This window comes from Dermacentor variabilis, chromosome 5, assembly GCF_050947875.1.
Source record: "Dermacentor variabilis isolate Ectoservices chromosome 5, ASM5094787v1, whole genome shotgun sequence".
In the NCBI taxonomy this organism is placed as follows: Eukaryota; Metazoa; Arthropoda; class Arachnida; order Ixodida; family Ixodidae; genus Dermacentor; species Dermacentor variabilis.
Window position 1 is genome coordinate 67,331,171 of NC_134572.1, and position 15,109 is coordinate 67,346,279.

At 44.3% G+C, this 15,109-nt stretch overlaps 1 protein-coding gene across 3 annotated transcripts in view; it reads right to left on the minus strand.

The window, feature by feature from the left end:
• Positions 1 to 4,505: 4,505 nt before the first annotated feature.
• LOC142582729 (carnitine O-palmitoyltransferase 1, liver isoform-like) overlaps positions 4,506 to 15,109 on the minus strand; it is a 137,736-nt gene continuing 127,132 nt past the window's right edge. For all 3 annotated transcript variants that reach the window (XM_075692721.1, XM_075692719.1, XM_075692720.1), the window contains 4 exons: positions 14,578 to 14,738; positions 9,085 to 9,241; positions 7,831 to 7,947; positions 4,506 to 7,193 (listed from right to left, as the gene is read on the minus strand). In XM_075692721.1, the coding sequence (XP_075548836.1) occupies positions 7,005 to 7,193; positions 7,831 to 7,947; positions 9,085 to 9,241; positions 14,578 to 14,738 (624 nt within the window). In that variant the 3' untranslated portion in view covers positions 4,506 to 7,004. The remainder of the gene's footprint in view (positions 7,194 to 7,830; positions 7,948 to 9,084; positions 9,242 to 14,577; positions 14,739 to 15,109) is intronic.

The window sequence follows — 15,109 nt, forward strand, 5'->3', positions numbered from 1 at the left end:
GCTCTCGTGATTCTCCGAGCGCTGCGAGCTGCGGCGCGCTCAGGCATTTGTTATCAGCCACATACTCTATTCCCTCATCTGTCTCTACCTCTCACGAGCAGAAGAGAAAATCAACGCTCCGATACTACATGCCTACGAGACCGCACTCAATCTTCCCAGACATCTAACGAACGCCTCCTTCTAATGGGAATACATAACACTCTAGACGAGCTGACAGAGTCTCATCGTACAGCGCAGTTAGAGCGCCTTTCTACCCCCACAGGCCGGCTATTCTCCAGAAACTAGGCCTAAACCTAACAAGTAATCTTAGACCCACACACCCGACCCCCAGGGCCATTCAGCAACTCCTCACCGTTCACCCACTGCCAAAAAATACGCGTCCAGTCCATCATCAAGCTTGACGCACAGCGCGCGCTCAGGCTCTTTACAAACACTACAACTCCCACAGAGAGGCCATCTATATTATGCAGCCGAATACCCCACAGCATACGCTATAAGCGTCGTTGCCAGCAACTTGTCGCCACAAACAGCGGGATCAGTCAGAACAGACATTTCGCTAGACGCCGAAGAAGCGGCAATAGCACTCGCAATCTCCTCCACCACTGCCACACTAATCTTTACTGACTCAAAAACTGCCATACAAGATTTCGCCAACGGAGTCGGATTCAGACAACCGCTATCAACAATCTAACCTCCACTCAATCACCCCGTAAGACCAATCCAGTTAATAAGAGTCCCCGCACACGCAGGCCACGCAGGCAACACAGCAGCTTATGACACCGTTCGAGCATACGTCGACCGAGCAGGACAGGTAGCCGAGCCAGGAAGCGCCCGTGATAGAAAGCTTACGTACCATGAAATCTCACTCCATTTCAGGGAGCAAAGACTTCGTTATCCACCGCCTCATGAATCCTGAACTAAATTGGAGCACACGACGTGGCGCCAGCTATACATTCCCGCACTTTTCTCTCCCCTGCCCATCTCGCACTTGTACACTCAGGGCTGTTCTTGCCAGAGTGCACTCTGTGCGGAGCCCCAAGAGCAGATTTCCACCACATCCTTTATAAATGCTCTGAGCTCCAGCCACCTTCCGAGTAGCTACTCACCGACCTAGAGCGATGGGAGGTTGCGGTGTCCAGCTCCGAGCCAGCTATCCAGAAACAGCTGGTGCGCTGGGCTTTGGAAATAGCCGAGCCCCACCAACTTTCGGCGACTTCACGCGACCAAGAGCCGGCCCAATACTCGCATGCAAACATAATGCTCCAAGTATTAAATTTTTCATCACCACCACCACCACCACCTCCTCCGCGGTCTCCGCAGGTCGTTTACCAACGCGACAAATCGCGCAGCGGTATTTTTTCCTACCACATCCGGGCACGCGCGCTTTTGACGGCGGCTTTGCCGCTCAAGTTTTACATGCAGAAAGACGCTTGAAATAACTTTTGCCTCGGCGGACATGTTTATAGCTTTTTCTTTTTGTTTGTTTGCTAGATTTACTAGCCATGCAGGCTCCAAGTACGTGCGTGGAATAGCTGAAAGCTTCGTCAAATCGAAACCGTGTCACACAACTACTTCGTTAAATCGCAAAAATAAATGCACGGCTTTGAAGGCAACTGAGATCGGGAAACGAGAATAGTTTGTTATATCGCGAACTCCATTAAATCGAGTTTCCTTATATCGGGGTTTGACTGTATAAAACAGAAACTAAGCTTTAGTGCGAGGATAACCAGGCTGTTGTTACAATAAACAGTAAAGCTAGATTATCGCTACTACAACCACTTATCTGGACACAGCGTCAAAGCTGCTTTTAACGACTTTTGCTGCACAGCCAGAACGCTAGAGTCGAATGTGCCACGAGTAATTTATGATGGCAAAAGTGTAAAGACATTTCTTGAATTGTAAAGTAACTTTCCCACAATGCGGCCGGTCAAACTATTTGGCAAGCAAGTGAGCTGTGGACAGTATTGCTGGTTTTACGTGATGGAAAATTGAGACACTGCTCCCGCATTGACACCCACGTGATACAGCCAAACGACAAGCTTTCATCGCACTAAATCAAACATATTTCAGCCATTATCACACACGGCAGTCGTGCGCGGATCCAAGGGGGGGGGGGGGGGGGTGTATGCCCGGACGTCCCGACTCCCCTTCTCTCTTAAAACATGTGTGCGCAGCGGCAGCGCACAGCGCATGACAAACGCATGAATGCCTTCTTCCCAGCTTTCACTGTTCTTTTGCTTTGGAGAGACAAGAGAGCTTTAATGATTATAGAAGCACCTAAAAAAAAACAAGAAAAACTTCCCCATGATAACACTTTGCACAGATGTACGACTCGACCCCCCCCCCCCCCCATCTACAAGACGAGGAGGTGGGGGAGGGGGACAAGGCGCACCTCGCTGCTCCGTCCTCCGCTCAATGAGCACTGGAACGCCGATAGCTACCCTTCCGGGCAGCTACCAACATTATTAATCGTAAGCATCTGTGCAGTCATCATCATCACAGATTACCACCCCTGTCAGACACTACACTTGACAAAAATTAAAAAACGAACCCTGGAACCTTGCCTGCGGCAGTCGCCATGCATTGTAAAAGATAAGACACCGCCTCGCACATAAGGTCGATAGCTAGTTCAATGCAGTTAGCGCTTTAAGAGGCATTGCTCGGATCAATCAAGTCGCCAACCAGCACGCAGAAAAGTTGCGCCTAGATCTGCTCATCGCCAACTTGCTTCCAGCGGCGTCGTGGAAGCTGCAAACGCTGCTCCAATATGGTATTTGTGAGATCATGTACGGGCGTTTTAGAATTACCTCGCCTGACTAATATTACTTCCACCACCCCACTGCTGGCTGATCGCCGCATTATATTTCGGGAAAAAAAACGCATAGTTATCTACAACATCGATATTCGGTACCCCAGCTGTAGTATTAAAGTGCAACACGGTTTAAACGCAAATGTTTGAACTTGGTATACACAAGTGCTCTACCGCGGCACCGGTACCTCACTTAAAATGTCATAAGTAAATGGCATGAACATTAACACTAAAGAGAAATATAAGTTGAGCTGTGAAAGCGAACTACACATCTAAACTATCAAGAAGAAAAAGAACTACCACTCTTACTGTGACAAGAATCTTAAGCCTGAAAAGGCGCAAGAACGAAACACGAGTGGCGATCGCCTAAAGTTCCCGCCCACCTAGCCGTGACATGTATTTAGAAGGCGTCGGGTCAGATCTTTTATCGGTGAACATACCTACTATATTGTAATCTACCAGAGCTAAATACTGAACTTAACAAGTCTTAAGAAAGCTCACCGAACCACATTAGTACAAAACTGAAAAAAAAAAAGGAACTGCTTTGAAATCTGTGACGTCACACTAACGCACCGACCAGATATTTCGGCGTGAAAATTTAACAAAAATTAACTTTGACCTTCATTTTCCTTTCTAATAATTCACCTATTACCGAAAGAATTAACGAAAATGGTTTTGAAAGAACACTGTGTCGGCCTACACCGATTCAGTGTTTCTCTTTAGTGTCCACTTAAATCACTGCCTTCAGAGTAGTCCCTCTCCTTCTCCCTCATGCAAACTAGCAAATCTTGCATTTTGTCAATTATTGCAATTCAATTCATCAGTTCGAAATTGCGTTGCACATCATGTTGCCTCGACAGGACTGGCTCGTCACCTCCCCCCCCCCCCCATTTCTCAAAGGCATCAAAAAAAAAAAAAAAAACGCTGTGCATACCATTGCTACTACGAGACTGGCATTCCAGCAAGAACCAGCACATATTTGTTGTTTTTGGCACCTGACATTAGAACACTGAGCATATGACAAGGGACGAACAGCTAAAAGGAACAGAGCACTGGTCAAATGCTTTTATCTTTAGAATTCCAGTCAAACATCGAACTACCATCTTCCCACAACTCAATATCTACATTCAACATCTGAAAAATAAAGCCTCACATGCCTCCTCGACAACACAAAGGCACTAATTTACCAGCTTTATTACATATCTGAACTGAGTGGAGTAGTTTTTCTGATCACATCACTAGCATTCATGGCCAGGCAATTTTATCTGCTCTTTTTGCGCCTGCTCACTTGTGTTATCATGGCTCTGGCAGTATTTTTTAAAGATAGTAAAAATGTTTATAATGCTTGTGAGCAGTATTTGTTTAATTATTAAGTGGAGTAAGATGGCTGGTATGTCTGGCCAATCAGTGGTACGAGGGACACCGTAAAAGTGCGCTGCGGGTTAATTTTGACCATCTGTGCATAATGTACACAGGAAGCAGGGTACACCAACACCTTTGCATTCCAGCCACACTAGAATGCAGCCGCCACGACAGAGAACTGCAACCTCACGCACTGCACCACAATTCCACAGCCACGACGTCACACCCCGCTAAAAGATGAGCATTATTAGTACGAGTACAGCAATGATAAGTGATAGCTCACCACACACACTCAGCAAGAGAAATATTCAGAAATGATTAGCCATACAAAGCATACTGACATACCACGATTTTATTACATTCGTCACCATGCAAACACTGTTAATATTAAGCACATACCATCAGTGAGTAGGCCTTCATGTATATATACAAAAGGCACCAGACATAAAAAAAGCACAATTCACATTAGTATATAAAAATTGTCTTCAAAACCACTGCCACTAAAATCGACACACTGCATTTCACAAGAAAAAAAAAAAGGAGGCAATGATAACTAAGACACAACTTTGGATCGGTATTTCATCTCGCGTGCCGGAGAGCTTTTCAGAAGTCCCACACATGCAGGCCTCTAAAAAATGAGCAAGACTTGTCTCTGGGAAACTACATTCACTGACTCAACAAACAACCATGCATCTGTATAAACACACACAAACAAGAGCACACACTGAATTGCCCATGCAAACATTTCATTGGTAACAGTCACTGCATCTAAAATCTCAATACAAAAATGGCTGGTACACTGTGCCCATTTCAGGCAGGGAAAATACAGAAACAACTCCAAAAGTGGAAAGTCCTCAGTAAAAACGTAAAAAAATAGACTTCAAGACTGTTCAACACATGAGGAAATACAATGCTAGCACAGGGCAAAATAAAACAAGTGCTATTTAGCCAACAGAAAAAGCCAGCAGCATTAAGTGGCAAAACAAGGATGTTTGCATTGCATTGTGACATGTGCCTCCCAATGGCACAGCATTTGCCCTCCCTTTGCTTTCTCCTAAAAAAGTGCGCACTTAGTGCAGAACTTGCATTAGACGACCAATGTCCAGCAGGGTATACAGCACTCAGGTAGTAATAATACTTCTGCATTCAATAGCTTTGGCTTCACTCGGCACACAAGACCCGTGAACACTACCACAAATGCACTCAACTGCAAAAAAAAAAAAGAAGGAGTTAAAGCTCCTGTCACATAAGCAGTGTAGCCCACTGATAAAGGGAACATAAGATTGCAGGACATGAGCAGATTTCTCTTAGCTGAAATTTTGGAAAAGCTTGCACAAGCAGACGACTCATTGTAGGTGCTACTGTCTCCTCTGTACTCATCTGCGTGGTATGCCTAACTGCTTCTGCCAGCAGTCGATAGCTGGGATATACACAGAGTGTGAGCAGTGCACTTCTGTGCTCCCTTTAGCAGTGTAGTGCACTGTACATCAAGAGTCCTCTAAGTAAGGAAGAGCAATGCTTTCAAAGCAATAAAAGTCCGAAAGGTTTGCGTTTGTGCTACATGGTCTCCTAAAAGCCTTTACTAGAAAACCAGCACAGCCCAACATTTACTCCAAGTTGAAAATGCACAATAAATTTAGCCCACTGCAAAAAACAGTGCCTTGCTACTTTGTTCGCTTGTACAAAGCCTATGTTCAGCCAAAGCCTTTTTTTTTTTTTAACTGTGAAAAAGATCAGGCTACAACAACAAAGCAAACTTGCAAAATTACAATGCCCCTTGATGTGGACATCGCAAAAATCCACCATGCCACAAAACGAATTTTTATCCTGTTAATTTTGATGAAGCCTACCCAAGCAAAAATTTGGCAGAACACAGAATGTTGTCAACCATACGTACCTCGCTTCCAATTCCATCTACTTCTTTGAACAAGGCATGCTGAACCTGTTCTCCCATTCTCCTTTGAGATAGGTAAGTATTAGGTTAAAATAATTTGTGTATGAGAGATTATTACAGCTTGCAAAAAACAAAGCGATGTTGCAACCACAGTAATGTAATGCTTCTGAAGTTACTTAAAAGTAGATACCTGCGACAAACGTAGGTGCAGCATCAATAATTTCTTGCCTACGTGACATTTCAAGAACCACTAACTAACAGGTCAGCCATGACCGATTTCATCTTCTACTCATTGCACTGCCAAGTGGCTTGACTTAACAAAAACACCATCATTAAGTATTTGTATTCTAGCCCTACCAGGAACATGAAGGATAGAAAATGCAAAATCCAAGGTCACATTACCTAAACATTGTCTTTGAAAGAGCACAGAGGCACTGCATGGGACCAAATGCCATATACGCACATCTTCCAAGTTTCTAAGGGAAGCCATCTCAAATGTCTTGAGAGCTCTCCAACATCTCACAAACCATGTGTTATAGTAGTTGTCATATTTAATATACAGAAATCAACCAGGCATCTCCACTACAATTAGAACAAGGAGTGCAGTTCCTCAGTAAATTTAAAATCTTCCTTCCATTTACCACCATCACCATTACCACCCAAGTAAAATTTGTCAGCATAATTAATCTGCCGGTACATGGAGAAGAGCGTACACTACACCTTGAACATTATGTCATTCATAAAAATGCTGAATAGTGTAGAAGGCTTGCAAACTTTGCAAGCAAGTCAAGCACTTAGATGTAAAGGGGAGCCCTCTTGCAAGTGTGCCAAGAAGCATCACTTTTGACAACTGTAACGGTGTCATGACCGTCGCAAAAGGCTTTCCATTATTTTGGTCACACTGGGCCTCTTGTTCCTTGATACATACTCCTCTTTGCCTTAAAACCCAAACAAAGCCTTCATCTCGTCCATGCTTTCCTCTAACGTCCTCACAAACCTTTCAGAGTTTGTGCTCGCGCAGGATTTTTTGGACGAAACATGAAAGAAGATCTTGGAGTTGTTTGGAAAGATGTAGGACACTCCGTAGCCGTCGTCGGACACTGGACCGAAACCACCTCCAGGAGAAATCTGCATTGTAGGCCAGCAACAGAGTGCTCATGATTAATTCGTGGGACATAGCATCCCGAAGCTGCACTGGGGCTATTAGAGATGCCGCAGTGGAGGGCTCCGGATTAATTTTGACCACCTGGGGCTCATCATGGTGCTCGTAAATCTCATGGCAGCCATGGAAGGAAGTTATTATTGCAATGAAGCAATCCAAAATTGCGGTTACAATTTACAACAAGTAAATGCAAGTTACATTGTCTAAACTCTATTCTGGGTTTTCATGATTCTGCTCTAAAATAAACAAGCTGTTAGGAAAGATACGATGTCATGAGAAGACATCTTATACCCACTATTCTCAGCCCTACTAACTTTGCGGCAACTATAGTAAGCATTAAATAAAATACAGAGGGGGCAGTGTTGCATTGCTTTAATTGTGTATTTCTGCAGGGTCCCAGCATTGCAGAATTTGGGAAGCACTGCTGCATTGCAATGAAACAGCTTTACTAGACACCACTGCAATACATGCATCATTCATTACCTTTGCCTCGGCACAAGGGATACGCAATTTTTTCCATGTCTACCAAGGTCTACTCAAAACGAACATCATTTTATCCCATGCTTTTAAATACTTTCCCTGTGGTATACAAGAAAGACTTGCCTTGTTCCTGAACACCTCCAGGTCCGCATCTGGCGAGTAATCCAGCTGTGTATGCGGCGTCTGGCTTGTAGATAACGTCCAGGGACGCAGAAGCACGTTGGTTAAAAATTCACTTTCCTGTATGAAAAGTACGTAAGACAACAGGTTCATCCTGAGATAAAACAACGAACTTAAGTGAAATTCAACTAAAGAGGATGGCAAGAGATAAATTAATACATATTTCTATGGGCTAAAAGAACTTAGCAACCTAGCCCAGCAATTTTCAATTAGTAAACTGACACATTGAACTGGTACATAGAGTTTAATCATGCTGCTTGACTTTACATTATCACTGAAGTTCCCCTCCTTCTCTACTTTGTGAATGAAGCTAACTCTTTGCACACCATAGTTTGGGTTACATTCGGTCTACATTATCCTTCTAGAGATGACAACCATAACTATGTAGCTTTCATGAATATGAAGCGGCAAGATAATCAAAATGATAGCGATGGTGGTGGCTTTGATAAATGCAGTTTCAGAACAGTGGTCACAGCAAAAAGTCCAGAAAATCGGATGGCAAATGGTTCTCACATACGAAATTTCAGACGTTCTTATACATTGACTTTATGGGGGACGTGGTGATGCCGCGAGGCCGTCCAAATTATTGGGTGTCCGGAAAGTCGGTCATTGACGGTACACTGGAAACTCCTCCAGCGGACAACATGGCATTAAAAGGATTCTTTACGATTCCTCTGTTACTCGAGCCAGCATTACCGCGACTTTCATTCTCTTACAACAAAATTATTGCTCATCTTCCCTGATAGAAGCGTAAATTCCCCGAGTTTTTTCAGATGGTGGACACCCTGAAGATGGCATTGCACCTAACATCAAAGCAATGCACTGCGAGTTTGGAAGTGAAGTGCTAAGAATGGTAAAGCATCAGTGATGTCCTTTGCAAATGGCATAGAAATGCTTATAACAAATATTTAAAAGAAAGTGGTTTCATAATAGGTGCTGACAAAGCAGTGAATATTATTTTACTTATTTTTTTAAGCACTGCTATCAAGGCTACATACTTCAATGCAGCAAAGTGGGTTTCACAAGCACACTTGTTGATGAGTGCTTCTTACAGCGAGAGTTGCTAAACACTTCCATGTGACAGCCTGCAAATGACGGTAATGGCAAACTTCACTAACTTAAAGTGACATCAAATCTGCTCGTCAGACTTGTGTACCAAAAGCAGACAGGTTGTGCTGGTTATGCCATGGAACTCACATATTTCAGACCCTTGCAGGCCACATAGAGAGCAAAAAGGTGCCTGTCAACACCCTTGCCGCTCATTGCGTCCCTGTAGAGCCTCTGATGCTTGGCACTTGCACGTTTAAGAAGCCGAATTTTCTCCTCTGTGCTCACACTGTTTTCCACCATCGCCCTGGCAAGGATAAGAGAAAAGAAACCTTAAAGGAAGCAATCGCAACAAAAGAACAAACAAAGGACTAAAATTTAAGTGGCAGATTACATTTTTTTTAAGTGCATTTCTCTGGCAGGGAAATACCAGTTCATAGCAAACAAAAAAAGAAAGAAAGCCAAGCTGCTTCTTTCTGAATTTCCATGCCTAAATGGCAGCGCTGATGTCATAGTGATGTCGCAAACTACATGACAATTCATGGAAAACACAGGGACGGTCGGAGATGGAAATTCAAGACGATGAGCAAAGCGAGAACAAAGTAAAAGCGGGAGCCAACATTATGACAAGTGGACTTGTCTTTTTCAAGGCGACATAAGCACTCGTCTTGAAAAAGACAAGTCCACTTGTCGAAACGTTGGTTCCCGCTTTTACTTTGTTCTCGTTTTGCTCATGATATTTTATGTAGTTCATGATATCTTTACATGGTCGTGACTAGTGAAAATTCGAGGTCCTCGGTTCCTCTTCTTGCCTTGTACATTTGATGTTTCTTTTTATGTGTGAAAAGTCGACAAACTTTCCAGGTTCAATTTTTTTTTTTTTCTTCTCTAAGTTCAGTACAATTTATTATCAGAAAATAAGCGACTAGCTTCTGGCTAGTAATCCAGACAAGACAAGAAAGTGGAGACTTGAGGTAATCAACAGCCTCAGCCTGGAGCCAACATATTGAGAAGGGGATTTGCCTTCGTCAAGGCCCTACCAGTAAATGTTGTCAAAACTTAAGATGTCATGAGAAACCGGTGCAAGAACGAGAGAGGTGGACCTTGTCATTTACAGTAAGATCTCTTTAATTCGAACTCGGTTAATTCGAAATCCCATATAATTCAAACCGGTGGCCTAGGCCAACCAGATTAATACAAAGATTTGGGGTGCTACACAACAATTCCCGATCCCCATTTCACCGCAAACCCGACGAAATGACGGCCATTCTGAGCCACGAGGCAATGCCACATAGCAATTGATTATTTATAGACGAAGCGCCCGACCTGCAGTACTGCTAGCACAAAAATCAGTCCACGGTACGCCCCACGCACCGCCGAAACGCGCACCTGCAGAGGAGATGTGCCTCACTGCAATGCAGCGGGCATACTGGTTTTTGTCACGTGCTCTCGTCCCCCACTCCAAACGCTCCTCGCAGTTGCAGCGGTCGCAGCGTCAGCGCATGTTCCGTGCCGCTGCCACTGGCTGCCATTCGCCCATTCTCTCTCCACGCCATTTCTTTGTGCGCGGTGGTTAGGGTGTTGCAGCTAGCATGGTGTTTTTTTTTTTTTCTGAACTGTACAGAAGCGCCAGTGAACGAAGATGCCAAAGTATAAGATTTCAACACTGCAGCAGAAGTTATGCTTGATCAAAGAAGCGCGCAAGAATGTGTGTTCCATGACCGAGTTGGCTGAAAGTCACAGCGTGCCCCTCTCGACGTTATCTACAATATTGAAGAACAAGCCGAAGGTACTGGTGGCCTACAGCAAGACAAATTCTTCGAAGAGGTCGCGAGTACGGGCTCCCACGTACCAAGATGTGGAATCAGCTTTACTTCGATTTCGCTAGCTGCAGAAAGCAGACGGAGCCCACCTTCCCGCCAATGAAATGATACTGCAGGAGAAGGCCAACAACTTCAACAACTTGGCTCTACAACTTGGGGATGAAGAGTTGAAGTGTAGCAATGGATGGTTCAGCCGTTTTAAAGAGCGCAATAATTTGACCTTCGTAGCCGTCTGTGGCGAGAGTGGCAGCGCAAACGAGAGCGTCATCAACGACTGGAGGAAACGCATGTTGGCTTCGTTGCTTAGCAAGCACGGTGCAGACGACGTGTACAACCTTGACGAGTCAGGCCTTTTTTACATGATGCTGCCAACAAAAAATGTTTGCAGCAAAGGACACCACGGTCAAGGATCAAAAGCAGGGCAAGGAAAAAATTACCGTTCTGTTCGGCGTGAACATGTGCGGTAAACACAAGCTGCCACTACTCATAGTTGGAAAGAGTGGGAAGCCTTGCTGCTTTAAAAATGCACGGCCAAGCGATGAGCTTATCTACCGGCACAACAAGAAAGCCTGGGTCAAAGGCGCAATATCTGAAGATTACGTTCAGCAGCTTAACCACAAGTTCACGGCCACAGGCAGGAATGTACTCTTTGTTGTTGATAATTGCCCGACGCATGGTGAGATCCCACACCTGAAAGCTATCAGGATGGTATTTCTTGCTCCGAACACCACGTCGATCTCGCAGCCAATGGACCAAGGCATCATTCACCACACAAGGAAGATTTACCACCACCACCTGCTCAAGCACATGCTCCTTTGATACGAAAATGGCAAGGAGTACTCCATCTACCTTCTCGGGGCCACATGTCTTATTGTGTATGCATGGAAGCAAGTGGAACCAACCCACTTTGATCATGCAGTGTTTTGAACATGCTGGCTTCTCGAAGGAAAGCACCGTCGATGCTGATGCTACAGGATGCAGCAAACCCGCATCTCTGATTGGTTTAAGTAATCCAAAGATCGCCAAATCAAGGTAGCACATTCCTGCAGTGAAATTTTTTGCCTGGGTTGCATTTTTTGTGTTCGGTTAATTCAAAAACCTGCTTAATTTGAGGATTTTTTGTGGTCCCGGTGACTTCGAATTAATGAGGTTTTATTGTATTACTGTGCTGTTTCTGACATGCTAGTCATCTGTTAAAACTGTGAGACTGATGTATCTCCAATTACAGAAGTGTTACTGTACCAACCTATATAAACGTATTAGCTATCTTCAGTGCTCTTTTAACTCTATATGTTACAATGATTCCTGTACGAATCAATCTTTTGCAGAAGATATCTGAAATTGAGAAAAATTACAAAATTAATTTTAGAAATGTAAGTGTCAGCAATGCCAATTATAGAATTTGGCAACTTAGTGCTGCAGATAAATATAGCTTTTCCTGAAGTTTCACAAGTGTCCATGTGCCATGTTACACTGAGGTTACCGTATTTACACGATTGTAAGTCGACCACTTTTTTCAAATTTGAAAGTCTGAAATTAGGGGGTCGACTTACAATCGAAACCAAAACATGGCCCCGCCAAAAAAGCGAGACCAATGGAAGCTACAACGCAGTTACAAGTTTATGTTCGCTCTATGGCCCTACCCATAACTTTTCGCTATCCCGCATGTTTGTTCGCTTTTCGGAAGGGTTTTGCAACATTTTTAGAGTTTTACAGTGCATGCAACACTCATGGGGAGGGGGGGGGGTCGATAGTTGATGGAAGCGCGGCTGTTCCCATTTGCGGCGGCACCCTCAAAATGGCGGCGCTTGCGGGGAGTATCGGTAGTTCGTGGAAGAGCAGACACCGCTTGTGGGTTTATCTTTCTGTGTGAAGGGCATTGGCATTGGTTTGACGCATTCCACTTGACTGCCGACTACGTGCTACTTCTATGCTTCCCCAGTCGTCATGAGTGCTCCAGGCCCAATAATCATTCGGCACTCGTTCACAGCAGCGTTCAAGAGGGCTGCCATCCTTTACGCCGAAGAAACAAATCACTGTGCAGCGGGCCGCAATTTCGATGTTTCAGAACGGGTGGTGCAAGAATGGCGACTGCAGCGAAGCAGAATTTTCACCTGTGACGGCAAGTGAGAAATTTCCCATGTGCCGAAGTCTGGACGCTTTCTGGAACTGAAAGCTCAGCTTTCGGCGTACGTCGCTGAAATGTGTGATCGGTCCCTGCCAGTGAAGTGCGACATGGTCGTGAAACAAGCTCGGACCTTCGCCTTAATTTTAAAATTTTAAGGACCTGCTCCGCTGTGAGTACAACGAGTGGCTGGCGGCAGAAGACCACGAAATTACGCCAACCAGACATGTCAAAAGAGCCTCCCTTTCGGCTGCGTGTGGTTGGGTGCATTCGGCGTGGGCTGCTGTTCCACAAGATGTCGTGGTGCAGTCGTTTGCCAGATGTGAAATTTCGCTGGACCATGACACGCTGTGGGACCGCAGCAACGATGACGATGGCAGCACTAGTGAAGACCAGCAGTCCACTGACTAAGTCAGCTACTAATAAATTTTCGTTATCGAATGCGCCCTCAGGTATGCTCTCTTCTTTTTTCTTTCTTTCTTTCCCCTACCACGCGATATGGGGGGGTCGACTTGCATTCGAACGTTCGCACTCTATTTTTGGAACCTGCTGCGTATTGCATAACCCCTGCGTCGAGTGGCACAAAAATGATCTCCGAATAATCTGTGGCCCCATTTCACATATTTATGTTTGCAAATTACGAAGTCAGAAGAACCCCATGCTGCTTACAACACAGGGAGTTTTTGGCAGTTCACAAAAAAAGCGTTCTGTTAATTGGCAAGAACTCTAGCTGTAATTTTTTTTTTTTACTTTTCCGTGACTTTTGCCATTCAGGTGCACATAACACAGAATTTTTACTTCATCAAAAAATTCAGACCATGAAGTGTTAAGAACACCACACCCTACTCAACAGTACACTGCAATATGTGGCAACGCAAAGCGGTGCTGCCACCACTTTTGATGTAGGGCCTGCCATGCATTGCACAGAGTTGTGTGTACAATTAGTGGAAATATAGCGAGGCTCACTGGTGCAAGTTTTGTCAAGGGGCAAAAGGAGTACCTTGGGTAAGTTCTCAAGAGTTTTCTCTACAAAGTACACAGGCTACCGAAACACACTTCGAACAAAGATAATTTGGTGCACTCAACTAATTGCATGCACAATCAAACCTCATTATTACGGCCCTCATTAATGCAGCAAACTGGATAACCCATAGTCGCCCTTTAGTGGGCAAGCATACAATGGCTTCAAACCCTCACCAAATCAGAGGTATTTGGCGGCACACCGGTTAAACCAGACTATTCCATTTGGCATGTCTGAATTGAAGATTTTCGGATTATCGGTGTCCTAATTGAATTAGTGCTCAGCAACTGTATACATCAATATGCATCACTGATACAAAATTGTAAAATTTTGAAATATATTAACCAGTAACATAACCAACAACAAATGGACATGGATGTGAATGCAGCAGTGGTATCGAGCTGTGCCTGTTCCAGAAATGAATGATGCACACAATAGCTCAAGGCAGAAAGGACACAGATGGCTCAACAGTCACTTTCCTCACAGCATGCCAAGGTCCAAACAAAACCCCCAAAACAGCATTTATCGACTCATTACACAACTGTAAGTAGTTGTCCTTGCACTAGCAATTAATCAACAAGGCCTTTTTTTTAATGTTGACATTTCTCCCAGCTATCGTGGTGCATGACTTTAACTGCACACCCTAGCACAGGATCAAGTAGAGATGGACTCACTTGACAAACTCTGTTGCCTCAAGAGTGCATGATCGCACAGTCTCGGTTCGACCATTGAGATAGAGCCGCGTCATGCTGGCTTCATAGGTCTGGACAAACTTTTTGTTCTCTTTGTAGTATGCAAGTTGCAAAGCCATCTGGATGAATGCATCTGGTGACACCTAAGCAAATATTAAGAAAAAAAAGACCTATGAGGTTCAGGAGGTTCCAGCCTCAAGGAAGTGACATCAACCAAAACACACACACACATGCTTTGAAAAACATGGAGAAAAGCTACTATAGTTTGACAGCTGCAGAGCAGAAATTGGTGTCCTCTGAGTTGCCTGGAAGAGGAGAACAAATGCTCAAAATAAAAGATATGAGCTAAGGCATCTTTCTTTATCAAGCTCAAAGTATCATCATTCAAGTTTAGAGAGGTAAGTTAACAAGAGATATCTCTGTGGCAGTCTTTAGCATTACAGCCATTCCTTTAGCAGTCAAACATGTCAAATTAAACAGCAGGTGTCCAATGCGGAGAGGTTGCAAACAGTTA